This window comes from Haemorhous mexicanus, chromosome 4 (assembly GCF_027477595.1).
Source record: "Haemorhous mexicanus isolate bHaeMex1 chromosome 4, bHaeMex1.pri, whole genome shotgun sequence".
Classification (NCBI taxonomy): Eukaryota; Metazoa; Chordata; class Aves; order Passeriformes; family Fringillidae; genus Haemorhous; species Haemorhous mexicanus.
This window is the reverse complement of record NC_082344.1, coordinates 12,834,733-12,861,940: the sequence shown is the minus strand read 5'-3', so window position 1 is coordinate 12,861,940 and position 27,208 is coordinate 12,834,733. Positions and strand designations below refer to the sequence as shown.

General features: G+C 38.2%; 1 protein-coding gene across 10 annotated transcripts in view; it reads left to right on the top strand.

Annotated features, from left to right (window-relative positions):
* Nucleotides 1–27,208, top strand: part of INPP4B (inositol polyphosphate-4-phosphatase type II B) — a 312,388-nt gene that overhangs the window by 243,183 nt on the left and 41,997 nt on the right. For all 10 annotated transcript variants that reach the window (XR_009486134.1, XM_059843843.1, XM_059843840.1 and 7 more), the window contains 6 exons: nt 208–420; nt 6,135–6,279; nt 17,600–17,772; nt 19,309–19,432; nt 20,356–20,473; nt 26,771–26,911. Coding sequence is in view for 9 of the 10 variants with exons in the window: in XM_059843843.1 (XP_059699826.1) it covers nt 208–420; nt 6,135–6,279; nt 17,600–17,772; nt 19,309–19,432; nt 20,356–20,473; nt 26,771–26,911 (914 nt within the window). In the remaining variant the exon portion in view is untranslated. The remainder of the gene's footprint in view (nt 1–207; nt 421–6,134; nt 6,280–17,599; nt 17,773–19,308; nt 19,433–20,355; nt 20,474–26,770; nt 26,912–27,208) is intronic.

Here is a 27,208-nt window from a genome sequence, read left to right as displayed (position 1 = left end):
CTTAGACACTGGGATTGTAGAACATGATGATATCTCTAAAACCCTTGAAATTTTCCTCATTATTTGTTGGCCTACTTTGTTGTCTGCCTCCCAGACAGGCCTGAAACAAATACCTACTCTGCCTAAAGGTAATTCAGTGTTATACACGTTTGCTGCAATACTGCATGCTTTGGTCTGACCTTTTCATTCATTTGGTTTTTTCCCTAGACGGAGTTATTTGTGCACACATTCAAGGACCAGCTGGTCAGAAGTGCCCTTTTAGCACTGTACACAGCCCGGCCTGGCTGTGTCGTCAAGAAACCAGCTGTGCCTGGAAACAGTGCAGAAGAAGGGGCTGATGCACAGCACCAGGATCACCCTTCTCCAATTAAAAGGCAGGACTCTATACCCCATCATTCTGAATATGATGAGGAAGAGTGGGTAAGTAGACAGAAACCCTTGGTCAGTGTTCAATGTGAAACCCTACAAATTAGCATAAACAAGCTCAAGCCCTAAGTGTCCTTATCACATGTCATTGCAGGGGGGAAAGGGGTACAAAACTCTAAAATTGTGCTTTTCAGATGCCTCGCAGATTTTGATGCTAAATTTGAAGGATTTTCCTTAGTACAGTGTGCTGCTCTGAGACTGCCTCGTTGTGCATAGAACAGTGAAGATGTTGAGTATCTTCTTGCCCAGACAGAAAAATAATATTGGTTTCTTACTTGGGTTGGTTTTGCTAGTTGGGCAGATTTAAGGACTGGAACAGTATATGCTGTTTAGAGGGAAATGTTCTTTTCTTCCCCACCCCCTGCAACACCCCTCTCCAGCCTTCAGGCTGCAACCATTTTAAATACACATGAATTAACCCTCAGCAGAACAGAGCCCTTTGCCCTTAGACTCTGTTCTTAGAGAGTGTCTGAGATTGTGTAAAAGAATTAAATATAATTTTTAAATTTTAACATGCTTAGCATATCTTTCAAAGATATGTATTATTTATACGGCTGAGATTTTATCAATCAATTATTTTGGTAGATGTCTTCATAATAGATCTGTTAGTTTATTTCATATGTACTCAAGCTATTTTTATTCAGTCCAGGCTCATACTTTGAGTTCATCACTGTATTCTCATAAATGTAAGGGATGCCAGCATATTAATCTCTATTGTACTTGTGTGAGCTATGGTATTGCACCTGAACTGTAGTTTTTTTCCACACCAAAAGTAAAGGTAGAAGAATATATTTCTTCTAGAAGAAAGGCAATTATTTCCAGCCCCATGCATTAAGTAGTTATGAGATTTAAACAATAAACAACTCATTATTTTATTTTTCCTCCGGTTTTAGAGCCTTTAATTCACTTTTTCTTGTTTTCTAACAACCTGAGGGGCTGGAATGGTGGCTCTTTCCTTGAACTAAAGTAAAAATGTTTGTTTTTAGCTGTTGAAACATTCAGAAATATAAATAACACAATAGTTTTTGTAAAAGAGAGAAATTTTGCACTGGAAAAAGTGGCACTTTGTGAAAGCTGTATTTTAATTTAGTTCTGCAATTTAGCATCTCTGAAGAAAAGATGGCTTTGCTGTAATTCATAACTGATAAAAAAAGCTGCCAGGTGCTTGGCCCTCACCTATTAAACTCATAAGTGGGTCATTTTAAACAGTATTCATTTTTTTCTGCCGAATTACTAAGATTATCTTGATTCAAAATTAGGTGTATCTTTCACTGTTTTCTGAATTGAACTGAGTCAGAGTCATTGTCAAACTTGAGACAGTATAAATTTTGGAGAAATTTTGTGATTTTTTCTGAATTTGAATGATTAAACTTTGGATAGATTTCAGTTAATTCTGTCAGTAGAGGTGATAAATAATGTGAGTTTTAATAATCAAATTGTGATTAGCATGATCGAAAGAGAAAGAATAAATGCATATAAAATTTGAAAAAACACTTAATCTACTGTGAATCTCAACTATAAAGGAAAAAACTTTAATATATGTTGCTTTGTATGCACAATGCTCTGTCCTCGTTTTCTGTTGTGGGTTTTTTCCTCTCTGTTATCAAGTACTAGTGTTACTTTTTACAGTTGGAATTTTAGTTTTGCCTGAAGTCTAAATCCTTAAACAACTCTTAAAGCTGACCCTGCTCCATCCACTTCATATGACTGTGTTACCTTATGACCATCACAGAAGTATGAAGAATCATTGGCAGCAGTATGGATTGAGCTATTTATATTGGTGCGCTATGCACAGGGAGCAGGAAAGTATCACTGCCGAAGGAAACATATTTAACTTGAGAGTTTTACGTTGCCTCTGGAAAGATACTCTTTTCTCCTCTCACCAGCTTCTTCTGCTATCCTAGAACCTCCCTGCAGGAGGGCACATAGCAAGTTTTTGTGTATGATACAAGAAAAGGTGAACACATTGCCACTTGGAGCTGGCTCTGCTCTAGACTTCTGACTGGTTAATGGGGCTGGAGCTATAAAGAGCAGAGAAAATGGCATTTACAATTAGCTCCTTACAAATGCTGATGTGGTGATCAGAGATGGGGCTGAAGGACTAGTATGTGGGTGACCCATTCCATGTGCCACAGCACAAGAGGGTGTTAATCATGCACATTACTTGAGATATTTCCTTTATCTCTGAACAGAGCTCAAAAGGACCTTAAGGAAATATCTGAATATCCACTCAAATGAAGAAGACACAGCATCTTCAGAGCGCTGGGAAGTGCAGATGTTGTGTCATACATGGCACAAGTAAAGCACACAACTGCAGTGGTGTATATGGAGGGACAAGAAATTACTGAGGAGCTCTGTGGTGAATTCAGAAAGGCTGAGAATCCTTTAAAAACAGAGACAGGCTCTGGGACTCCACTGGCTGGCAGTGTTTAGAAGGAAGACATCCAGTTAGGTGCAGTGACAGAAGAGTGTCCATTCCTGCTCTCTGAAATGAGGAAGGTATCCTACTTTTTAATGATACTTTCTGATCAGGTGGAAAGTAATTACAATTTTTTCAGCTGGATGAATGAAAGAGAATTATTTTACAGGTTCATTTTTAATTGTCCTAGGAGAAGTGCCCAGCTTTCACTCATGCCAAGGCCTGCCTTTCCAAGGAGACCTTTCAGTGTGCATGTTTGCTTGCCAGTGCCACAGCGTAGGTGACCGTAGAAGTGTGACTATGGTAATTTTTAGCGAGCAACACCTAGCTGCATGAGCTCCATAACATTCCAGATGACTTCTAAAGTTTGGGATGTAAATGTGGCACTGCCTTGTCTCAAAGGGGTCAAGTCCTGTTCCAGATTTCCACCTTCCCTGTCATTGCCTTGACTTAAAGAAGCAGTAATGACAGGGAGAAAGAGATCTCATTTCTCTCATTCTTTCATACCGCAAACTTACCATCCACATTGCTCCAGCAACTAGTGGGAAACTTGTATCAGGGGAAAAGTATCCTGCTTAGAAAACTAGGGTGTTAGTATTTCAGTGTATCAAGAAAAATTTCTCCTGATCCATCACTTGACACAGAGGGTTTATAAGAATGCTTACTTAAAAGGCTACTAGACTATTTTCTCCTTTCACCTGGCACAGGCTTTAAAGTGAACACTTGTGAGATTGTTCTTGGGCAAATTGAAAATAGACTGCTTAAGAAGATGAAAGGTCAGTGCTAGGCTACAGAAAAATATTCTGGAAATAGTAAAGGATGACAATAAGAAGTGGATTAATTTCTTCTCATGGCGAATCATAGAAGCCACTTGATTTTCATTGATCGGAAGCTGCAGTTTTACTTGAAAATTGTTCCTGCCAAACTGCAGAATTTCAACAGCCTTCTTAGATAAATGTGACTGCCTTTGGTGCAGACAGAATAACATCTCAATGAATGATAAATAGATACCTCTACATTTTCTATTTGCCCACAATCCCAGGAACCTCCTATGTGGAGAAAAAGAGCTGTGAAATGGCCCCTTGCTCCCTCTCAGTTGCTTATATATAAAAAAGCCAGATACATGATAATAAGAGTGAGCTTTCTGTCAACAGATGTTTATGAATTTTGCTTGTAAACCCTCAGGGAATGTTTGTGGGAATATTGTATAGACATCATCTCAATACTGGGTTAATAGCTGGTTTGAAAAGAGAAAAGTGCTCTTTCCAATGTAAAACAAGGGCTCATATTTGTGTTGCTTGTGCAATAACTCCAGATGCTAATTAAGAGCTTAATGCTTTTTTTGTGTGGGGATTAAGCTCCCTCAGCAGACAAAGGAAAGGGAAATAAGATTGCTTCAGCCTCTCTGAGCAACCTCAGTTGCATATTCCTCATCAACTTCAGTGACTGGAAGCCCTGAAGCTCCCTTATATTCACTGGAGGATTCTTCATAGAATCCTTCTCCCCAAAATTATACTTGTGGGTGGTAAAAATCAGTAGTTTCACACATATTCTAAATGTTTTTTCAGGATTGCTTGAGGTGCATATAGGAGGCACCTTTTGAAGGAATCTATACCTGCCCTCGGTCTTTTGACTTTTAATTGTATCTAATTGTATGTGAATATCAAATACTCATGTGTCTAATGTTTTGTTTCATGTACAGGTGCAGATATTTCCACATGTTGTATTGTACATGTAGCACTTTAAACAGTTGTGGAATAAATGCAGTTCTGCTTGGGTGTGACCAATTTCTTGCCTTTTGTAAATCAACAGTGTCTTTTTCATAGTATGGTTAAAGCAGGTTTATCAAGGGAGAAAATGAAACTACTGTTTCCATATTCACCTATAAACTGGATGCTTACTTGTCCTTAAGGCTGCCCGCAAGAATGCTCCAGGAATCAGGTTTGGGGAGCTGGAGGAGAGGAACTCAGTTGTACAGGCTGGGAAAGTCCATGCTTCTGTCTGTGGGCCCATGTGATATCTCTTAGGTCAGGATGCCACTTGTCACAGGTTGTGTCCTCAGGAGGAGGGAACAGGGAAAGATAATATCCCTCTAGTCAGTCTGAAGTGTGACATATAGTTGAAAAGTAACATTAGATTTAAATGTTTGCCTTAATAGTAGCTCTAGATATGCCTCCACTCAAAATCCAAGGGTTGCCATTTGTATGGAACTATGGTATTTCTCTGAGTTCTCAGTTTTCTTTAATCTTCTTTCTTGTTATTTTTGCTACTTCATTTTTGTACCTGAAGACCTGACAAATATATAATGCTTCTAGCACTGTAAAATAAAAAAACAAAGTAGTGATGTTAAATTCCTATTTTTAACCCTCAAACAAACTCTGGTTGCTCTGCAATATTTTCAGAATGTCTCAGTGTTGAAACATGTACTTGGAGAGGGGACGCTGGTTTCTGTGGGTTTGTTATGGTTTGGTTTTGGTCTGATTGCGTGTCTTGTGTACAGCCTCATTTCTTGTATGGCTTGGTTTTTTCCTTCATATTCAGTGCTGCAAAAGTAGGTGCAAAAGCTTTGATTTCTGCAGCATGCAGCACCTGAAGGACCCTCCCAATATCTCTGTTCCATAACAACTCTCTCTTATGCTCCACATTATTTCTTTTGGTCTCTGCTCGTACAGAATTTTTCCTACCATTCTATTACTTCTGTAATTCTCCTATTATGAACTCAGTTAAGTGTGATGGTTGCAGTTGATGTGAGAGGTGAAGAACGAAGCTGAAATGGTGTTACCTAATAAATATGCCATGACAGCAAGTTTCTCATTCTAATCCTTGAATTTAACATTTACTTCAGCAGAGTAACTGATGTGATAAAATACAGGATATGTTAAATTATCAAAAAGAGATTATTTAGTACTGTGACAAAACTGGCCCACACAAGGTTTCATTTGGCAAGGCTTTGAGTGTGTCTGTACTCTTAAGGTATCATTTAAATAGGCTGTTCAGTTCCTTGCTATTAGACCTGAAACTTTGTCTGCATTATGTCAAGTTTGAAGCACTTGTTCTCCAGTGTCTAAAACCATAAGTGTTTGGGTTCATTTACACTGCAAGAAAATCTCCATGAAAAAGGCTCAGGTTGGTAATAGGCTGAAGGATGAGAGGAACAGTCATATGCTGACATCTAATATTTCTAGTAATTTGTACGTCTGTCCCAACTTGAGAGGTTAATAACTTACTATTGTCCCTTTTTTTATTTTTATTCTTCAGTAACATGCAGTGATAATTCTGGTCTTTTCAGGACAGGGTGTGGGCCAATGTGGCAAAGAGTTTGAACTGCCTTATTGCCATGGTGGACAGACTGCTTGAAAAAGACAACATCAGCAACTTTAAAGAGGGTGAAAATGAGCCTTCAGCAGCAGATAGCAATGTGTTGCATACAGGAGGTAAGCAGCCCCCCCTAATATTTTATTTTTTTAATCATTGACAAGAGTAAATAAAAACTTGCACACCTACAGAAAAGTCATCTAGAGAAGACTCCACAGTGTCTTTGATGAGAGTGCTAATAGCAAGGTTTGCACACTTGTAGGAGGTTATTTATCAAAGTACAGCTTTAATGTGTGCTCAGACTGCTCGCCATGCTCAGTTGTTTGTGCTAGAGTGTAAACCTTTTGAAATCATAATGTTTTCTTTTTGTAGACTGATGTAATTTAATTTACTTTAGATTTTACTTGCGTGTAGTATTTTGAGGAAAAAAAAAAATTGGACTGTGTCTTACCCCATAGAAAACTTGTAAGGAAAGGTGAACATTCTGTATCAGTGTCACTCTCCTGCAAATGCTTCCACTTTTTTGAGGTGATTTACTGATTTTTATTTTCTGATTTTATAAAATTCATGTTTACCTGGATATACCTGTCAGCCTGTGTCAAAAGGTCAAGTGGAAGAATTCAGTGGGATGATATAGAGAAAATTTTATCCATGGTGGTCCTTGTCACCTTCTGATCTTCTGATCTTCTCCTATGATTCATGTTTGCATTCTTGATGCGTAGATTAGATCTGCTTAATAAATCCAATGAGACTTTCTAATCTGAAAGTGTGTTGCAATAAATGAAACAGACCCTTAGTGATAGTGGGGGTAGTCCTAATGCAAGGATATCAGAGCCAACCTTTGTGCCACTCTTCAGCTAAATAAAACAACTCCCCATACAAAACAGCAAACCAACACAATTACTTTATTTTATGGAGCTTTATATAGTTTCAACTTTCTTTTTTTTTTTCCATTGTGCATTTTATCCTCCATCTTCCCTTACATGTTCTTCACAGAATTTAATTACATAATTTTATATAAAGAGTTTTAAAGTTATCAGTACTCACTTGTAATTTCTTTCTTACATAACAAGAATTAAAATTACTTTTTAAGTTTTATGTAATTTGTGTAGTACTGGTGAGTTCTGTGAATTCTGGCTGTAGTATTGATTTTTAATGCAACTGTAACATCTGCATTTTACCAGTGTGAGAAGTTTATGCTAGAGTCCTGGCATCCTTGTTTTCAGTGCAAGATGTGTTGGACTTGATTTTGTATGATTAGTTCAGAGAGCAACTTATTCCTTATCTGTTTGGTTCTCTGAGTTTCTGTCTACCAGGCATGTAATGTTAGAGAGGAGGGTAATATAATCTCTGTTCTGTAATGAGGGCTTGCAGGTGAAAAATATCAACACAGCTTTCTACACCTTTCCTGCCTTCCTCAGAGAGGGTACATGTCGGAACTCAGGACATCCCTCTGGGAGTCCGGAGTTTCCTGGGACCCTTGCCAGGGGGCTCGGAGACCCTGGCACACAGCCCAGAACACCAGTGGGTTCGATTATGAACCACGGAACAACTTGTTACCTTTATAGAAAGAGATAAAAGCCACAATAGTGTAAATAGTGTAAGAATAAAATAATTACAGAGTCTAAATGTAGGTTTTAGGATTTTTGGTATAGGGGTTTCTGGTGACAAGATGGAGGGATTTGGGCGTGTCTAGCCTTTCTTCTTCTTCTCTACCTCCATCTTGTCTGGTGATGTTGGCACTTTTAGATTGGTTTAAAGTAGAAACTCACTGTCTAATATAGATGATAGGTATTGGAAAATAACTGTAAATATTGTACACGTAGTTTGTAGTATATAAAGATAACACCGCCCTGGAGGAGGGGGGAGTGCCTCTGGCTGTCCTGCCAAACGGATCTCGGCTGGACAGGGAGAAAGAACTTTATAGATAAGATGCAATAAACAATCTTGAGACCGAAAAAATGAAGAGCCCTGACTTCTTCTTCAAGTACCGAGCTGGGAAAAGAAACTTTCGAACTTTAGTCGGGGTCACTCTGACCGGCAAGAAACACAGCCCCCGGCAGGTACAAATATTTAACAGCTAGGTAGGTGTAGTTTTGAACTTGGAAGAATCCTTAGGTGGTGAAGCCAAGCATATTCATTGTGATTAAAAGAGCAAAACTGAATATTGTTCTTGTTCCTAACTCCCTTCTCTTCCCTGTGGTGCTGACAAGCTTTCCTTGTTAGAAGTCCAGTATGTCTTGTAGAAATGTTTTGCAGTTAAAGTGGTAGTAGTACACTTTCTCCCAAACTTCCCCCCAAGTGACTGCAGTGCATTTGCATGTGTATGCATTGATGTACATGTTGTGGGTTTTGTCTGTATTTCATAGTTCTGGAGCAAAAGCTCTAATTTCCAGACCTCCTTCCTTTATCTGGAAAAAAAAGGTATGAATTAGGATAATGATTTTGGAATGCTTTCTGACATGCCCAGTTCATGCCAGCATGAACTTTTACAGAATTTCCTTCACTCTCTTCAGCCCCCTGAACATCTCCTCTGCTATATGGCATGTTATGGATTTAACTAGTTCATTTGAGTCTTTAGTTCTAGTGCGCTCGTAGCTTTGATTCAGGCTCACACCCTACACAGGCAAATGAAATATTGGTTAGAGCTTTTAGGTCACAAGCCAAAAAAAAAAAAAAAGGGAAGTTGCATCATTTAAAGTACTATAATAAGCAGCCATCAAGTAGAATGAAAGGTAGCTCTTGCTTAGTAATAATGATAACAGTAATGGTTAGAAAATTATAGATGAGTTTCATCCAGCTGAGAAGCTGGTTTTGGTCTGATTGCGCGTCTTGTGTACAGCCTCATTTCTTGTATGGCTTGGTTTTTTCCTTCATATTCAGTGCTGCAAAAGTAGGTGCAAAAGCTTTGATTTCTGCAGCATGCAGCACCTGCAGTCTTCTGGAGCTGGTGGGCCAAGAACACAAAAAATATCCACCTGCTATGATGCTGGAATAAATTCTTCCTTTCTTCTGTGTTTCAGAGCCATCCCTATTTCTCTTGAATAAGTACAGGTGTCCTTCAGTGAGAACAGTGCTTCTGTTGAGCTGTCCTGAAAGTTATTTAACACTCTCACATGAGAACTGCAGAGATTCGTGGGCTAGACTGCTGAATTTTCATATTCTTTTTGAGTAAGACATAATTTTCGGAATGCCTTGGACATTTTATAGAGCTTTCAAGGTCATATAGACATGGAGACGTTTTAAAATTGCTTTCTTTTATAGGACTAACTTGAAAGGGGGAGCTTTCTGAAGAGCTATCCAGGTGTGTGCCAAAGTTGGCTCCCTAATGAATTTCAAAACTTTGGGGCCAGAATTTTTCATGCTTGACTTCTCTATGAGAGTGTGGGTTTAGATGTTTGTTTTTCTCTTCATCTCCGTCTCTGAAATTTAACATGAAACCCTAAGGGTGCACTATGAAGCAACTGCACAGAGGTTGAGATTCCAAGTTTACAGTTACGAATTTGGCTTTAATTCTGCTTCATTTTAAACTTGAAGCCTGATTGTGAGTTCACAGCATTTTCCTAGATACAAAATCACACTGTGTGTATGCCCATAGATACACTTCTAAAATAACAGAATTTTGTGCTACTTAAAATTCACAAACATGAATAAATGAAAAGTTTGCCACATCTTGCTTATATATTATACATAATTTGAGCATATTTGAGCATAATGTATTTCATTAATACTGCAAATATATGGGCACAGATAGATCTTTGAGTCTGAAAGTGCTTTAGTTAATCCTCAGAGAAATTGGGCTGCTTTTGTAAGAAAAAAGAATACAGAGTTTTGAACAAAATAATAACAAATATGTCTTGAAGTATGGGATGAAATTTTTTGCTTATTTAGTGAACCTCTAAGGTGATCTGTGTCCTTGAGTAGCAGACATAATTTATTGAGAGCAATCACATGTGAAAAGCTTTCTCTTCCCTTCCTCTTTCTCACATTTTTCCTTCCTTTTCTTTTAAGCTTGTCTTTACATAAGTTTTACTTATGCCTTTTTTTTCCCTTTTTCCCTCTCACTTCTGTGTCATCCTTTTCTTTTTGATAGGATCCTTATCCTTTTTGTAGCATATAGCAATGAAAAACCTTTCAAAGAATGCTCATCTGTTCATTTCAGATGATAGAAAATGTTATGACAATAATTTGATGCAATAGCATCTTCATATAAGTTTAGATATTTTTGTAACATAGATTCAGAGTTTCCTAAAGTAGGTTTATATTTGCAGTCTCAGTGACTATGGCATTGTGTGGTCTTACTCTTTTTTTTTCAAACATGTTTATATTTGTTGTTTGGAATCTTTGTAATTGGAAATATTGAAGCACTTTTTTTCCTGTACTCTGCCTTTCAATGTGGATTATATCTTCCTTAGCCTTAACTTTTCATGCAGTCTGACCTTTGAGTGTATTCTAAAGACTGAATTTGAGTTACAGTTACCAAGGTAACATGCTGTGGTTTCATCAGTTGCAGAATTATGAATCCTCTGCAGGATAAATCAGGAAAAGTAGAAGGATTTTTAAGGAGAGGGTTTTTTTTTTTGTTTTTTTCTAACTCTAGTCTGGTTTGCCTTGGAGAAATATGTGACAACATTAAATTCTTTTTACTTTTGCCTTTTCATTTTCCATGAGACTTGGAATGTGAAAGCCTGTCCTGCAGCATTAGAGGTGCCAGTGAAACACAGCAGTTTGCTCTTGTGCTTACACAGCCCCTGACAGATCTCCATGTTTGGCTGCTGAAAGTGGCTGTTGTTTCTATCTGCTTCTTGTACCATCCCATCAGAGCTCCCACACAGCTATTCCTTCACTGGCTCTGGGTGAGAACTCCCTAATTTGATACATACAGGATCCACCAATTATCACAAACAATTTTGAGTTGCCAGTGTGATTGCACCTGGATTTAGCCTTTAAGTGAATTATGGGATCGTAAGCTCTGTGAATTGGCCTTTGATAACCTTCAGCATAGGTTTGCAAAGAGCACCTGGGGAATGTTGCCACATTTCCTGGCTGTAATTAGAGGAAACCCTCTGTTCATATTCACATTGCTACCGACATATGTGCGTTAGTTTTTCTTGTATTGTCTCATACCTGTTGGGGACTATATAAATCTAGATTCAAAATTTTTGACTTCCATTGTCCTGGGGATGGGCACTGCATCCTTTTCAGTGCATCCCTTCCAATGCAATGCTGGTAGAAGTGGGAAATAAAGCCATGTTCTAGTTTTATTTGCATCTTCAGAAAAGCTTTTATTATAAAATATTGTTTAGTCATGAAGATGAAAGTTTTTTTCTGTGATCTGTGTCCTTGACATAATTTATTCAGAGCAATCACATGTGAAAAGCTTTCTCTTCCCTTCCTCTTTCTCACATTTTTTCCTTCCTTTTCTTTTAAGCTTGTCTTTACATAAGTTTTACTTATGCCTTTTTTTTCCCTTTTTCCCTCTCACTTCTGTGTCATCCTTTTCTTTTTGATAGGATCCTTAACTGGGCTGAATGTAGCCCAGCAATACAAGACAACCCCTTCAGCAGTACTTTCTCTAAATACTTCGGCTAAAAACAGAAGCTGAAAAATATGGAAAGGAAAGACGATTTAATTGAATCAACAAACTAAAACAAGATATAAGAATATTTAGTTGCACAGCATTCACAGAACCTTCCTATATTTAAAGTGTGTTAGATTTTTTTAGCTTTGTCTTTTATTACCTTTGTCTTCTCTTTCTGTTTTCACTGTGACTAAACATGCTGAGATACTCATGTATGTATTATTAGATGGTTTGGAGTTTAACTATTAATCCGTTTGACAGTGTAGAAAATCTTAGATGATTGCAATGGAATAATAAATCCCAAGAATTCAAAATTACTGGACACCCAAACTGTGTGTAAAAACTGCTACTTTAAAGTGCAGGAATACCAGGAAAACTTACTCAGGTTTTTATTGCTCCTGTGAGAACTGCTGCAGCATTATGAATACAAAGCCTCCTCCTTTTTCAAAGAGCTTAGCCCTCAGCTGGAGTTAAACTGAGCTCCAAGAGCTACGTGGCAAAATAAAGAAATAAGGGACTGAACTTTTTATGGTGCAAAGTTGAATATGTGAAATCTTTTAAGTCAGTCTCTTTAAACCTCCCTTTAAAAAAATATTAATTAAAAGACTGTTCCTCTCCTAGGTAAGTAAAATCAAATTCTGGGTTATTTATTTCATGCTGATTTTAGGGGTTTACTGCTGCTCTGTGTTGGTTGGTTGGTTTGATTTGTCTGCTTTTTTCCTTAAAACAGAGTTTGTCTAATGTTTACTTTGTGATATGAAGACAACTCATTTATGTTTTTTTACCTCTATTATTTCAGTTCTGTCATGGATTATTTTTATGATCAGGTAGTGAGTGATTAATTTAAGTGAAAGGTTAACTCGTGGGTATCTGCTGTTACATTTATATGTCACATTTATGTTTATATATCTTACATTTATGACTGTAGTGTCCTCCTTTGCTTTAAGAGCATGACATTATGCATTCTTCTGCTTTTTATTTAAGGTTTGGTTTTTAAACTTCATACCATTTAAGTTTTGAAGTGACTTAAAGCCATTTATGGATTTTAGGTGGCACAAATAGCAGTGACAAAATTGGCTTTTTTAATCTGTTGCTAGGGCTAAAGGAGATAGGAGTACTATGCTGAAGCATCCTTTTTGATTACCAGTGTATTTTAATAAGCATTTCAGTGGGCCTGACTTTGAAAAGACCAGAAACTTGCTTTTCTGCCAAACTTTATCAAATTTAACACATGGTTTGACATATTGCAACTTGGATATGAGCATGCAGAACTGACTAGCTGGGTGCTAAGCAGGTAATTTGCCTTTACAGACCTGCTGATTAGAGGAACATGGGACTGAAGGCCATTTTCCAGTAACCAAAGGTCAAACCATGTCACAGACTGAGCTGCCACCACTCTCTTGGCAATGGACATGGAATATTTACTCACTGCTTTGCGGAACATGCACTTTTGTTTTAATCGCATTCTAACTGCATAGTGGTGGTACTGTCATTTTAGTTTCATCCTTTCATTCTTTAAGTTAATATGTTTAGTTTTTATCCCTTGTTTTAGTTTGCAGTGGCTGACTAGCTCTACTTTTGTACTGAGTTTCTTTGCTTCATCAGGAGACTCAGACAGTTCTTCTGGATGCTAAGTGTTCCAAACTGTCAGGCTGCCCATGTCATTTTAGCAACCTGACAGTCATCCTGGAGTCTCCTTGTTGCTTCTGTTCTTGCTCCTAATCTGTTTACTTCAGATGGTCACTCATTCAGTTAATTCTTTACCCTTTTTCAAACAATTTTCTGCTGTGATTTTAATTTAAGAGAAAGTTGAGATCTGAAGACTCAATGTGTGTGAATCCATGAATGTGTAAAACCAATAATTTGTATTATTCCTTTCCTGAAGTGATTCTACAAAGGTATTCTGAAAGATATTATATTCTAAAATGTATACAAAGCAATTCTACAGAGTCATTCTAAGAGAACTCTACTTTAGACATGTCAGGTCCCTTTACAAATAATGTCTATTTATGAATTGCATTAGTATTATATATTTATGCCTTGCACACAAGACAATCTTTTTTTCAAAAATCTGGTGAATTTACTTGTAAGCTTCAAAATAAAATTTTTATTTGTTTGTTTGTTTCACAAACTTCAGTTTCACAGTGCTTCTCAGTTTCAAGGAACAACTTACAAGCTGCAATACTTACATATAAGTAGGTGCTATTGCTGGATTTTTGGACCATTGTGCATTGTTAATGAATGATCCTCATTCATATTCCTGCTGGAGTATTTTCAGCAGGACATCCTGCATAACAAGTGATACGGTGAAATTTAACTGAGCAAAAATTAGGCACCTTTTCTTTTATTCCTAGAGTTGGCTTTTCTAAGATCTCAGTCTCTGATACACCTCTTATTTTGATTTTAAATAAAGCAGAAGCATGAAAATATACTTGTCCATTCATGAACATTCTTTTTTTTCAAGAAATGATGCAATCCCTGTCAGATTCAATATGAGCAAGGAGCAGAAGATTGTTTTGGAAAACTTAATCCCTCAAAGGTTGTACTCTTTACTAGTGATATATGCAACTCGATATTCTCTAATAATTTATATTTTCTCAGTTGCTAGGGTAAGGTTTTCTGCAAACTTACAATTTTTATTGTTTACCAAAAAGCCAAATTCATATGTAAGTAAGGCTCTGTATTCATTGGGACATTAAGTACTCAGTAGGATTTATTTTTTATAAATTTATTATGAATGTTCTTTAATAAAAAAATTATTTTGAGAACTTAAAATCTTTGAATTCCTTTTAAATGCAACTATTACAGACAAAAACTGCTTATGTTAGTAAATTAATAAGTCAGTATTCCAAACATGTAGTCTCCCCTCAAAAAAATATGAGAAAATTATCTTGAAGCGACCACAAGGTGTGTGCATATTTGGAAAATAATAATAGAAGGTGGTTATCAGTTGTTTACTGCCAACCTAGAAGGCTGCATGAAGAAGAATCCACTTAGATTTGTTCTCAGTCCAGTATTTTTAAGTATTTTTATTACTGACTTGCCTTATGAAATATGGATGATGCATATAAAATTTGCAGATGCTTAAACCTGGAAGAAGCTTTAAGCACTGTGGGAGCAGGATTAGAATGGATCCTGATGAAGCACTGAAATATTAGGATGCAGTTCATCCTGCATTCAAGGAGAAATACAAAGTTATGTTCCTGAAGAAACAGAAATCCACAGTGCAGGTGGACTGGTTAACTTGCAGCTCAGTAAAAACAGATCTAAGTATTCTGTGACTTGTGGCCAGTATGTGACCCCCTCTATTCATAAATTTAAAGAATGTTTTGGGTTGGAAGGGATCTTAAAGGGCATCTCATTCCAACCCATCTGCAGCGGTTGGGTAGGGGCACCTTCCACTAGACCTGGTTGCTCAAAATGCCCCAGTCAGCCTGGCCTCGAACACTTCCAGGGATGGGGCATCCACAGCTGCTCTGGGCACTCTGTGCCAGCCCCTTTTCACCCTCACTGTGAAGAATTTTGTCCTGATATCCAGTCTAATCCTACTCTCTTTCAGTTTGAATCTATTCCCCCTTCTCCTGTTCGTACATGCTTTTCTTTTATGAAAAACGCTGTCAGAAAAGCTCTTTAGCCCTATCCACATAACCTGAAATTGTAACAGCAGGTTCAAGAAGTGTAGTTAGTTCTTGAAATTCTGCTTTTTCTGCGCTGGCTATCAGAGTATGTGCCACAACCTTGACTGTGTCTGTATCTAGTTCTCTTTTGCCATGGAAGAAGAGCAGATGTCTGTTTCCTGTACCTTCAAGTCTACTTTGAAATGGCCAAATATAATCTTTTTCATTATTTGCTCAACTAAGAAGCACCAACAAATTGTAGTCTTACCACATACAGCCTTCCTTATTGGTTCAGTGAGCATTACGTATTTTGAGCTTATGTTGCTGCTGTTGCTTTTAGTGGCATATGTTTATTGCTTAAATTAATAAAGGATTGTAATTTGACTTGAAAGGAGAGTTTAGATTGCCTGATCTGTCTACACTGACTTTCAGTACATTGCACTTTTTTGTCTACCTTATTTCTAAACTCATCTGTGTTTTGCAGCAGCCTCTGGTTGTTCTTTTGCTTTTATTCCCTGGAATAAACACCACAGTTAGTTCTTGTTATTTTCTCCTCATGAAGAGGGGAAATCAAGTTGCTGCTCAGTCTTTTTCATCAGCTTAAGGAGATTAAATCTTGGTAGCTCTGCTCTGCAAGCTCTCCATTTTTCCAGCAGTCTTTTTAAAACATGTACACCAGACTTTGGCATGCAGTGTGTCATCACTCTGTTAGTCAATGACATGGATAAAATCATCTGGAGCTTGTACCTGGGGGTGGCTTATGATCTGTTTTGTGTGGATGACACTCACTTCGGACCTCCTGTTTTCCAGGGAATGCTTCCTCAGTCTGTATTACTTTTGGTTAAATATGTATGATTGTGTTAAAACCCATGTTGTCAGATCATGAAGACAATAAAGGAGCTCTGTCCTTGTTCCCCTTTCCTGCTCCTTACTTTCTCTAATTTCTCCTAGCATTCAAAGTTCTCTCCAGTCTTCTTGGCTACAGTTTTAATAATTTGTGTTTTTCTGGAGCTCAGCCAAATTGACTGGCAACAGGCAGCTGTGTCTTCCTGGCTAAAGAATTTCCTCAGTACGAATGCGTTTTTACTGGCCTGACTCAGAATGTTACCTGAAACAACATGCTGCTGTCTTGCACCTAATTACAACAGATTTTAATTATCATTGATTCTTAATTCACTAATCTACAGAAAATATGAACCAATTATAGACTGTTGCATTCAGTTGCATTCCCAACTTTTATATAGATTCTTTAGAGTGTTGATTTCCCTCATTTCAAACTCTACAATGAATCTGAGATTTAGATTCTGAAGGAGAGGGATTAATTTCTTAGTTTTTATTATTTGCTCAATTTAGAGGCAAAGCCATATGCAACTACAGTGCAGGTCTGATTTTATTAAATCCTGTAAAATTCAGGAATAGCTGGGATTATTGGGCAAGTTTGTGTAAGGTGTTCTGATTTTCCTCCATTCCTAGTTATCACTGTTTCATTTGTAATGTATTAAGGAATCACATTTTTCAAGCATTTCACTAGGTTTTTTTTTAATATTCCTAGCATGTGTTTTTACAGAGAAAAACATGTTTTAAAATGGTCTATATCTCTCTGATAGAAATAGCTAAAATGAGTTCAAAATCAAATTATTTAAAGAGAACAACATAGACAGAAGCTAAAAAAAAAATGAATATGATCTGAAGCTTATTATATTTCCAGCCTGTAGATTAAGCAGGTAATACCCTTGCAGATACCTATTTGTTATTGTGTTTTGCCCTCCAGCACCCACTTTTTCTTAAATATTTGGTTATTCTCTCTGGTTTTGCATTTTTGATGCTACTTCATTTTTGACATAGCCAGTTGTAAGTCCTGGAAAGGAGATCTTCATCTCCACTGTATTAATCTTCATGTGCTAAATGAGGTTTTATGTGTTTCCCTGTATACTCTGTTTGTGACACTTAAATACAAGTTTTACAGAGATGCTGGGACTGTTAGAAAAGGCCATTATTTCAGAATGCAGTTGGATTCAGGCCAGGGGTTTAACCCTATTCCCAGTGGTAATATGGAGTCCTACATTTATAAGCATGTTCTCCAGTGGCATTTGTGGTGCCACAATGGTCTGGGGAGAGCTGCAAGGGTTGTTTTAAAGGGAAGGGTGATCTACACAGCTGCTGCTGCTATCCTTCCTAGCAGAAAAGGTTTTTTTTACTGCAAGTTTTCCACTTTGGAACAGATGACCTGTTCTGTTCTAGGTGACTGGTATGAACAGCTCTACCCGCTGGTGATTACACTGAAGGACTGCATGGGAGAGGTGGTGACCAGGGCCAAGCAATCCATGGCGTTTGTCCTGCTCCAGGAACTTGCCTGTGGTTTGCCCCAGTGTTTGATGCTGACCCTAAGAAGAGACATCGTCTTTAGCCAAGCAGTAGGTTGTCTTGTGTCACTTACTTTCTTCTGTTGCTGTAATTATAAGCATACTGTTCATGCCAGTGTTTGTGGTTTTCTTTTTCGTTGTTTATTTTTTTCTTCCAATATGATACAACTTTTTCATTTATTTTCCATGATATTCACCTAAATATTTTATAATGTGATAAGAAACTAAATAGTAAGTAGAGATCCATAGTACTTTTATCACTAAGTCAGAGAAGCAGGTCTGCAATGGACTGGAAAAGTTACCTAATCCTGCCTTTGCACAAAGATATATCCAGAAATCTATTTTTAGACTTCCTAGATTATATAGTTCTCAAGTCTAGCTTTGAATATATCTTGCTGATATTCACAATTACAGAATCACAGAATAGGTGGGGTTAAGGGACCTCTGGAGATCATCCAATCCAACCCCCCCGCCAAAGCAGGGTCACCTAGAGCAAGTGGCACAGGAGCACACACAGGTGGGGTTGGAATGTATCCAGAGAGGGGGACTCCAAAATCTCCTTGGTCAGCCTGTTCCAGTGCTCTGTCACCCTCAGTGTAAAGAAATTCTTCCTCATGTTGAGGTGGAATATCTTGTGTTTTAGTTTATGGGCTTTGCTTCTCATCCTGTTGCTGGGAACCACTGAAAAGAATCTGGTGCATCCTCCTAGCCTTTGAGGTATTTATGTGCATTAATGAGATCTCCTTCAGTCTTCTCTAGACTGAACAGGCCCAGCTCCTGCAGTCTCTCCTCATAAGAGAGATGCTCCAGACCCAAATCATCTTTGTGTTTCTTCTCTGGACTCTCTCCAGTAGCTACTTGTCTTTCTTGTCCTAATGAGCTCAGAAGTGAGCACAGCACTCTAGATGTGGCCTCATGGGCTATTGGCTAGGCAGCATCCAAGCTAGGGAGATTTTTTCTCCTCGTCACCTTGGAAATAAAGAGGAGATTGTTTGTTTTCAGTTTGTAGCAGTATTTTAAGTGTTTAAATCCTACTAGCATGTCTTTCCTTAGAACTGTCTTCCCTTGGAAAATAACTGAAGTTCTTTATGTCTTCTCCTGTAGATCGTGTTTTTTTCAGATAGATTTTTCTCTAAATATTTCAGTTCATTTCTCCCGTCAGTTATATGTTGCAACTGCCAAGGAGATTCAGTTGCATTAGATGTTGAACCACTTTTAAGTCCATCATAATTCACATGTTTAATTCACAGAATTCACATCATAATTCACAGTCTTACATGTCTGAAGCCTGAAAAGTGAGGTTCTGATCTGATTTATGTCAGTGTAAATAACACACAATGATACAAAATAAATTAAGCTTATCTAATATAAATTAACAGAATATTTCACTACTTTATACACCTCAAAAAAACCCATCAAAATACATTATTATGAAATCATGTATATAGTCACTAAACAGAAATACTTATGCTATTTTCTCAAATATGTAGGTGTTATCTCTGTTGTGTATAATGATGGCAAGCCTCATTTTAACTATTTGTCTTGTAACAGTACTCTTAGTTGCACATGTTTTAATTATCTTTACAGCTCGCTGGATTGGTCTGTGGTTTTGTAATCAAATTGCACACAGGTTTACATGATCAAGGATTTTTACAACAGCTTCATACTGTTGGATTGCTCGTGCAATATGAAGGACTTCTTAGTACATATAGTAAGTATTATTCTTGGACAAAGTACCTTATGTACCCAGCCCGGAAGTTACCCAGGAAGTTCTTATTTTAACCTCTGCTCTGTTTCCAGTAATTTGGCTTGTTGAATCAAATATTGTCCTTACAAGACAGTAGACTTGGACATAATAGCACAGCTGAAGTCTGTGATACTGTGTTGTCAATTGTGCAGCAAAAGTTATTAATCTGTTTCATTCTGAGTTCCTCAGAGAACATGACCTGCTAATTGTTCCAGCAGACCTGACCCAAAATACCAGGTTTAAAAAGCTAATCCAAACAGCAGATTTAAAGACTGTTTTTATCAGCCTCGGCCCTGATCACCAGTGCTGGTAATGTGAAGATAGACAGAAAGCTGTTTCATAGTTTGTTACAGTTGCCATTATTTTATATGTGTTAAAAATGAAATTTGGAGGGAGAAACTGCCTTACGTTTCAAACTTCGAACTAGATCTATTGGAATCATTCCCTGAATCAGAGATTTTGACTAAAGTAGAGGAATTTAGCATTTGTGTAACTTTTTAATGCAGGTGCTCATTTGAAGATAGCTGTTTTCTCCATTTTGCATGATGCTTGTTGTTATTCTCAAAACCTTTGTCCTCCATCAGCAGGAAAGCCTTTTAAACACTTTCAGAATAGACAAAAATGGCTTTTCTGAGGTTATTTAATGCCTATATAGAGCAGGCTGATTTTCAGAATTGCTTAATACTCATAGTTACCATTTAGGCCACAGAATTGTCAGCAGTTCAAGAAATTAGTCTGGTTTTATGTAGATTACTGTAATGTGGATTTAGATCTGTAATTTTTAGATGCACAGACTGGAAAATATAATCCTCATATTGCTTTACTCTAACCTATACAGTGACCAATCTGCCAACTCTGCTAATAGTCTCTTTAATCTTTTCATGTAGGTGAAGAAGCAGGGATGCTAGAAGACATGGCTGTGGGCATTTCAGATTTGCAGAAAGTAATGTTTAAAGTAATTGAAGCCAAGTCAGAAGATTTTTTGCCTATTATAACTGGAAGGCGGTAAGAACTTTGTTTCTTGGAGCCCAGGAAACTAAGCTGCAGTTTTAATCTGTAGCCCATGCCCATGAAACCCATCTAATGGTTTTCTTGTTGCTGAATTCTATTTTATTGAAAGTGCAATAGTTTTACTTTTCAGAAGGTGAGGTAGTAGGGATTCTAAAGGCCAGTAAGCTCTGGGTTACTCTCCTGATAAAAAGCTAAAAGTTCGAGTTACTAATACAAATTAATCCGAACAATGTCTGTGTTGTGCAGAGCTGCTGGTGCGTTATTCCCACATAGATACTGAATCTTGGATAGATGGCAAGGACATTATTTACAAATGTGGTCTCTAACTGAGAAACTTTGGTTTTGAATGTCCTGAATTTGTATTGCAGTGTGAGAAATAAAATTGCAATTCTGAGAGTTAGGCCTTGATTGTTTTTAAGATGGAAACCAAAAATCTCATATGCCACTTAGCATTCAAAACTTAGTAGTCACTTTTAAAAATGGAAGCCTTTTTTAGCTGCTGAAAATCACACAGGACATACACACAAAATTCTTGCACAAAATCACTTATCGTTTATGAATCTCACATAAGTACTGCTGAATATCAGGACATAAACTGCAATGCTCCATTAATTTTGGCTATTTGAGGGTTAACAAGATTGGAATGGATTTTTCATCTTTTTTTTTTTTTTTTTTAGTCTGAAGCTCCAAAGACTTTTATTTTGCAAAAATCATTTCCTTAATAGTATCATTGTTTTTAAGATGACTGTAAATTAAATTCAGCTAAAAGCAGCAACTTTTAGAAAATATGTTTCCTCTGAAGGGGGCTTTCACCACTGATTTACTTAATTATTCTGGATGATTCACTCTCATCATATGGGGTTTCTAAAAAGGATTGGAATAAATAACAGGAAGGCTGGAGTATGATAGGCAACACATTGGGAATAATTAAAATAATTATGATGTGTGGATAAAACAGAAGAAATGCATCCTTTGTAAATTACAGCAGTAAAAAATCCTGAAAAATCCAGCATCTACATTTGCTGGCTTGCTGCCATTACTGTGGTACACTGAGCTGTCACTGCAGGAGGTCCTGGATTTGAAGGAGACTGGAGCTTTCAGCTGCCTCAGGCATTCTGGATTGATGGAGCAGTCAGTGTTTAGGAAGAAGAGCTACAGCCTGTGATTGCTGTACTGTACTTACTGGCAGATATTCACTGGGAGGGATTGGTATCAGAAAAAAATAAAATGTATAAGGTTTATGTGGAGTAGTCCCATTCCCTTAGAGCTGTGATGAGTCTGCTCCTATCAAACAGCATTGGAAGTCAACCACAAAAAGAGAAGATTGTGAAAATCTAGTTATTTTCTAATAATTGTTTAAGAAACTGTCCATCTTTATTTTGGTTGTTATATGGTATGGCTCAATAAATGACAGTAAAAGACTGTAGAAATGCACAGCAGAAAATCAAACTACAAATTCTTATCTTGAAGAGTCAGCATATTCACTTGTAATTGATTTTTCTAGGGAAGTGCTTAAACCTGACATTCTGTGTGCACAAACAAATCAATCCAAAGTGTGTGGCACTGCCTAGCAGTACACTGATTTGCTGTGTGGGTAGTAGACACCAGCCACCCAGGGGAGGTGAAATTCTGTTCAGGAACTCACATTCTTTTATTAGAGGCTAAAATATGCACTTTTTGAACATTCTTTACAGAATCACAGAATATTCTGAATTAGAAGGGACCCACATGCATCAAGTCCAACTCCTGGCCTCGCACAGGGCTTCCTAAAAATCACACCCTGTGCCTGAGAGTTCAAATGCTTCTTTGAGCTCTCTAAGGCTTGGTGCTGTGACACTTCCTTAGGGAGCCAGTTCAACCTGCTCAGCCACTCTCTGGCTGAAGAAACTTTTCCAGGCATCCAGCCTAAACCTCCTCTGACACAGCTTCAGGCTGTTTCCTCCTGGAGTCAAGTCCTGTCGCTGCTCACTTGAGAGAAGAGATCAGTGCCTGCCCTGCCACTTCCCCTCCTGATGAAGTTACAGCCACACTGAGGTCTCCCCTCAGTCTCCTCCTCTCCAGGCTGAAGAGACCAAGTGCCCTCAGCCACGCCTCCACAACTTCCCCTCAAGGCCCTTCACCATCCTCGTGGCCCTCCTTTGGACACTCTCTAATGGCTTCATGTCTTTTTATATTGTGGCACCTCAACTGCCCCCAGCACTGGAGGTGAGGCTGCCCCAGTGCAGAGCAGGACAATGCCCTCCCTTGCCCAGCTGGCAATGCTGTGCCTGATGCCCCCCAGGACACAGCTGCCCTCTTGGCTGCCAAGGCACTGCTGACTCACATTCAACTTTCCATTGACCAGGAGCCCCAGGGCCCTTTGCACAGCACTGCTCTCCAGCCTCTCATTCCCCAGTCTGTCTGTACATCCAAGGTTGCCCCATCCCAGGTGCAGAATCTGGCCCTTCACATGCTGAACTGTCTACAACTGATGATTACCTCCCTCTCTAATTTGTTGAGGTCTCTGGAGGGCTTCTCTGACCTCAAGGGAGTTGACGACTCCTCCCAGTTTACGATCATTAGTAAACTTAGCATTCCTTTGAGTCCTGCATCCAGTCATTAACAAAGATGTTGAAGAGCACAGGGCCAAGGATGGAGCCTGGCAGAACCCCACTAGTGACTGGACACCATTCTGATGTCACCCCATTCCCTATAATCCTTTGTGCCAGACCCGTAAGCCAGCTGCTCACCCACCGCATAACACGGTTATCCAGCTGTGTGCTGGACATTTTGTCCAGAAGTATGCTGTGACTGACTATATCAAAAGCTTTGCTGAAGTCTAAAAAGGTCGTTTACTGGCTTTTCTAGATCAACTAGGTGGGTTCATTTATTAGAATGCAGCTCAGAAAGTTGTATCCTGGGCTGCATCAAAAGCAGTGTGACCAGCAGGTCAAGGGGAGATGGCTTTCCCTCTCTATTCTACTGTCATGAGACCCCACCTGCAATACTGCATGCAGCTCTGGGACCCCACATAAGAACGATGTGGACCAATTGGAGGTCTTAATTAAGATGGGCTTAATGAAGATGATCAGAAGGCTGGAGGATTTCTCGTGGAGACAGGCTGAGAGACTTGAGACTTGGGAGCTTGGAGAAGACAATGCTCCGGGGAGACCTTACAGCATTTTCCAGTACCAAATGAGGTTACAAGAGAGCTGGAGAGGGACTTTTTGCAAGAACGTGAAGAGACAGGCAAAGGGTGAATGGATTCAGACTAAAAGAGGGGAAATTCAGATTAGGTGTTAGGAGGAAATTCTTTGCTCTGAGGGCGGTGAGGGACTGAAACAGATTGCACTATGAAGTTGTTGATGCCTCATCCCTGGAAGTGTTCATGCCCTGGTTGGATGGGGCTCTGAGCAACTTGGTCTAGTGAAAGGTATCCCTGCCGATGGCAGAGGAGTTGAATTTAGATGATCTTTAAGGTCCCTTCCAACCCATACCATTCTATGAATGTGCACATGAATTTTGAGGTATCACAGTCTCCTATACCATGTTATCAACAAAGCCCAAGAATGTACTAGCACTTAAAGCCACACTGAAATGATCTAAAACGTTGCATTCAGCTGAAAGAAGAGCTGGGTAAAGAACCTCCAAGATGAGTTGCTGTGACTGACCATATGTGCATTTTTTTTCTTTTACAACACAAAGTCCATGTAAATTACTTGTTTTGAGTTTACTGCAATGAGCTAAAGGTATGCAATTTCAGCCAACTCTTAAGCAGCTGCAGGATCCATGACCCCCAGCCATGTGAGGGGTACCTTTTAGAAGCATTGTAACAGGATTGCAAGTGTTTGTCTATCTTCATATATGATGATAAATATTAGAGAATAATGCCAAGAAAGTTGGAGAGGATATTTTTAAGCAGTCCTGTTTAAGCATATATTATACATTTAAATATTTAAGACCTAAATTTATACATTTTCTTCTTAAATAGATGAAGATATATTATTTAGTCTCTTAAAACACCTGCTTATTTTCTCCACTCTGTTTTTCTGAAAGGTCATTAAATGTTAAAAATTATGTACTGATTTTTTCATCTCATTGGAAAATGTTGTACTCACCTAATTCATCTCCTGCCTGATAGCTCTGCACTGAATCTAGCCATGAAAGAAAGAAAGCATATGACAATAAAATTTACTGTTATATTTATTTTTTTTCTTTTAAGTAGACCTCTATGATCTTTGGCAAACTTATGCCAAGCAAGTCCTCCAGATTTCCTTCAGTCCTCCAGTACTTTGAGTTGTTTCTTTTTTTGCCTCCACTTGACTTCAGTACTACTCCTGGGCTTTTTAGACAGCTCTGTCATAGCTTTATGGTCTTTTCCTTCCACAATCAGAAACACATTGTTTTTATTGTGCAATTGGAAACAGACTTTTTAAAGTTACCAAGGATTATCTCTGAGACTTCAAAAAATGTTTTGAAAAAGAAAGGAGAAAAGGGGAGAAGTCTCAAATTGTTCTCATACTAATTTATCATGCCTAAAGAGCATTATTTCTCAGTGTTCTTTCACATGCAGAGATTTGTAGTGATTTTGGGAGTAGTGAAATACAACAACACAGTAATTTGGTGGCAGTTTGGTTCTGTAGCACATGCTTTTTGAATTAGACTAAACGAACCTTTCTTCTCAAGCGCATCAAAGCACTCCATCACAGGAATGTTCTGGTAGTACTTGACAGCAGCCAGGCTAAGAATTAATACTGCTATGTAGAGGTCATGGAAACCACATTCTTTACTATCCTTTTTGCTAACTCTCTATTTCTTTCACATGCATGAATTAATTGAACAAAACACAAACTTACCTGGGCAGCAGAACTATTTTGGTTTTTGTCCCTCCTCCCTGAGACATGTATTCTCCATTCAGGACTGATATTCCCTCTCAGTGGGGAACATCTGGGATTTGCTTAAAGATTTCATGCCAGTTCTAGCCTGTACTAAGGCACATGTTGCTGCCCTTGCTGAATGCAATTACATTGCAGTCACAGGTCTGCACTGCATCCATTTTACTTTTTTCTCAGATGTAAGATTAGGATAAAGTTTAAACATGATCACTGGCTTTTCCAAGTGGAAGTGTTTTTCCAAACATTCGAGCTGGTGCCAATCATCCCTCAAACTTGCTAAAGGTGTCAGAGCTACTGCAGAAACTGACATTTTTCTTTACGGTTTTCTGTCTTTTTCTCACCCAAATTCTCCAGAGGGCATTTTTATTCTTTAGCCAAGTATGTGATTGGAGAGTTGGAGGGAATTCCTTATTATTTACTATCCATCTTAAATTTGCATACAAAACTTGAGTGACTTCCTTGGCCTGACTTCTGTAGGCAGGATAGATCTTCCTTCCCTTCTGTTGCTGTAACACTCCTTGTTGCTTGTGTCATATTTCAAATGTTCTCTGCCGGAGTGAAAATTTCAGCCTCCATTATCAGTCAGCCCTCTCTGATTAAAATACCAGGTCCTGGAAACAAATGGGTTTTCTTCTAGTCTGTTTTTTTTTTGTTAATTTAGATTGGTTGCTCTACCAATGAAAAGAAAGCTAATAAAAGCTAACATAGCATCATCCCATTGTTTCTGTTGCGGGTTCAGGCACCAGTTCTCCAAGGCAGGTGGAATCCAACTTGGGACTTCCATGTGATCAGAATTTGGCCTGGCAGCCAAAGTAGTACATTTTTAATGACATCAGACCGAACAGAAATATAAGCCCAGAACTGCTATATATCATATGCCTTCTCCTAAAACAGGATTCATGTTTGTGTGATGAGCATTCAGTTATTATCCTCACAGAGACAATTTTGTTGTTGGTGATGCTTTCTACCCCTATGGAGAAAATCCAACTATTGAAGAAAATGCGAGTTTTACTTTAGGTTTTTATGAAACATTTTTGCTCATATTACTTGTAGAATGGATACCAGATCAGTTTGTGACTTTGGAAGTAAGTGGTTTTTGTAACTCAGCAAGATGCATTTTAAGAGTTGAGGTATTCTTATTGATATTTTGGTAGCAGAGGACTTTTTTGCTGCTTTCATCCTTAGTGCTATTTTCACTTCAGTAAAGAAGTTAGTTTCTAGTTATATAGAGTTATACCTGCCTTTCTTCATAAAGCTTGGTTATGCTCTTAAGCAAGCTGAATCATCCCTTTTTATGGTTCAGTTAAGGGAAAAAGGGAGGGATTTGTAAGTCTACACATTCTCTATAATTTAGGAAGATTATTTTAAGAAGACCAATCAAGAACCCCATCCTTATTCTTGTTTTCATTTTTCCTAGTGAACATTACATTATAGAGGTCCAGCTTCCAGCAAAGATGTTTGAGCTGCTGCCACAAGAGATTAAAGAAGGAAAGCTGCTTCGCATGTATCCAGTGCTCTTTAATGTTGGAATCAATGAACAGCAAACACTGGCAGAGAGGTAAGAAAAAGTCACATTTCGTTTTCTGTCCAAGTACTCCATGCTGGTACAGGATATCTCTGAGGATTAGAAATAAATCTTTTTAGTTATTTGCTCTTGGACAATCTAACATTGACTCAGTGTGTATTTTCAAAGGTATTAAAGGAAATAAACACAAGCTATGAAGCAACGTAGAACAATGAAAAAGTCCAGATGAAATGACCATAAGCAGGGCTTCATTTCAGAGTTAGTGCCATGTTTCTCTTGGATACAGATGCAAAATGGATATCTATTTCAAATGCAGAATTTTTTTTGTAT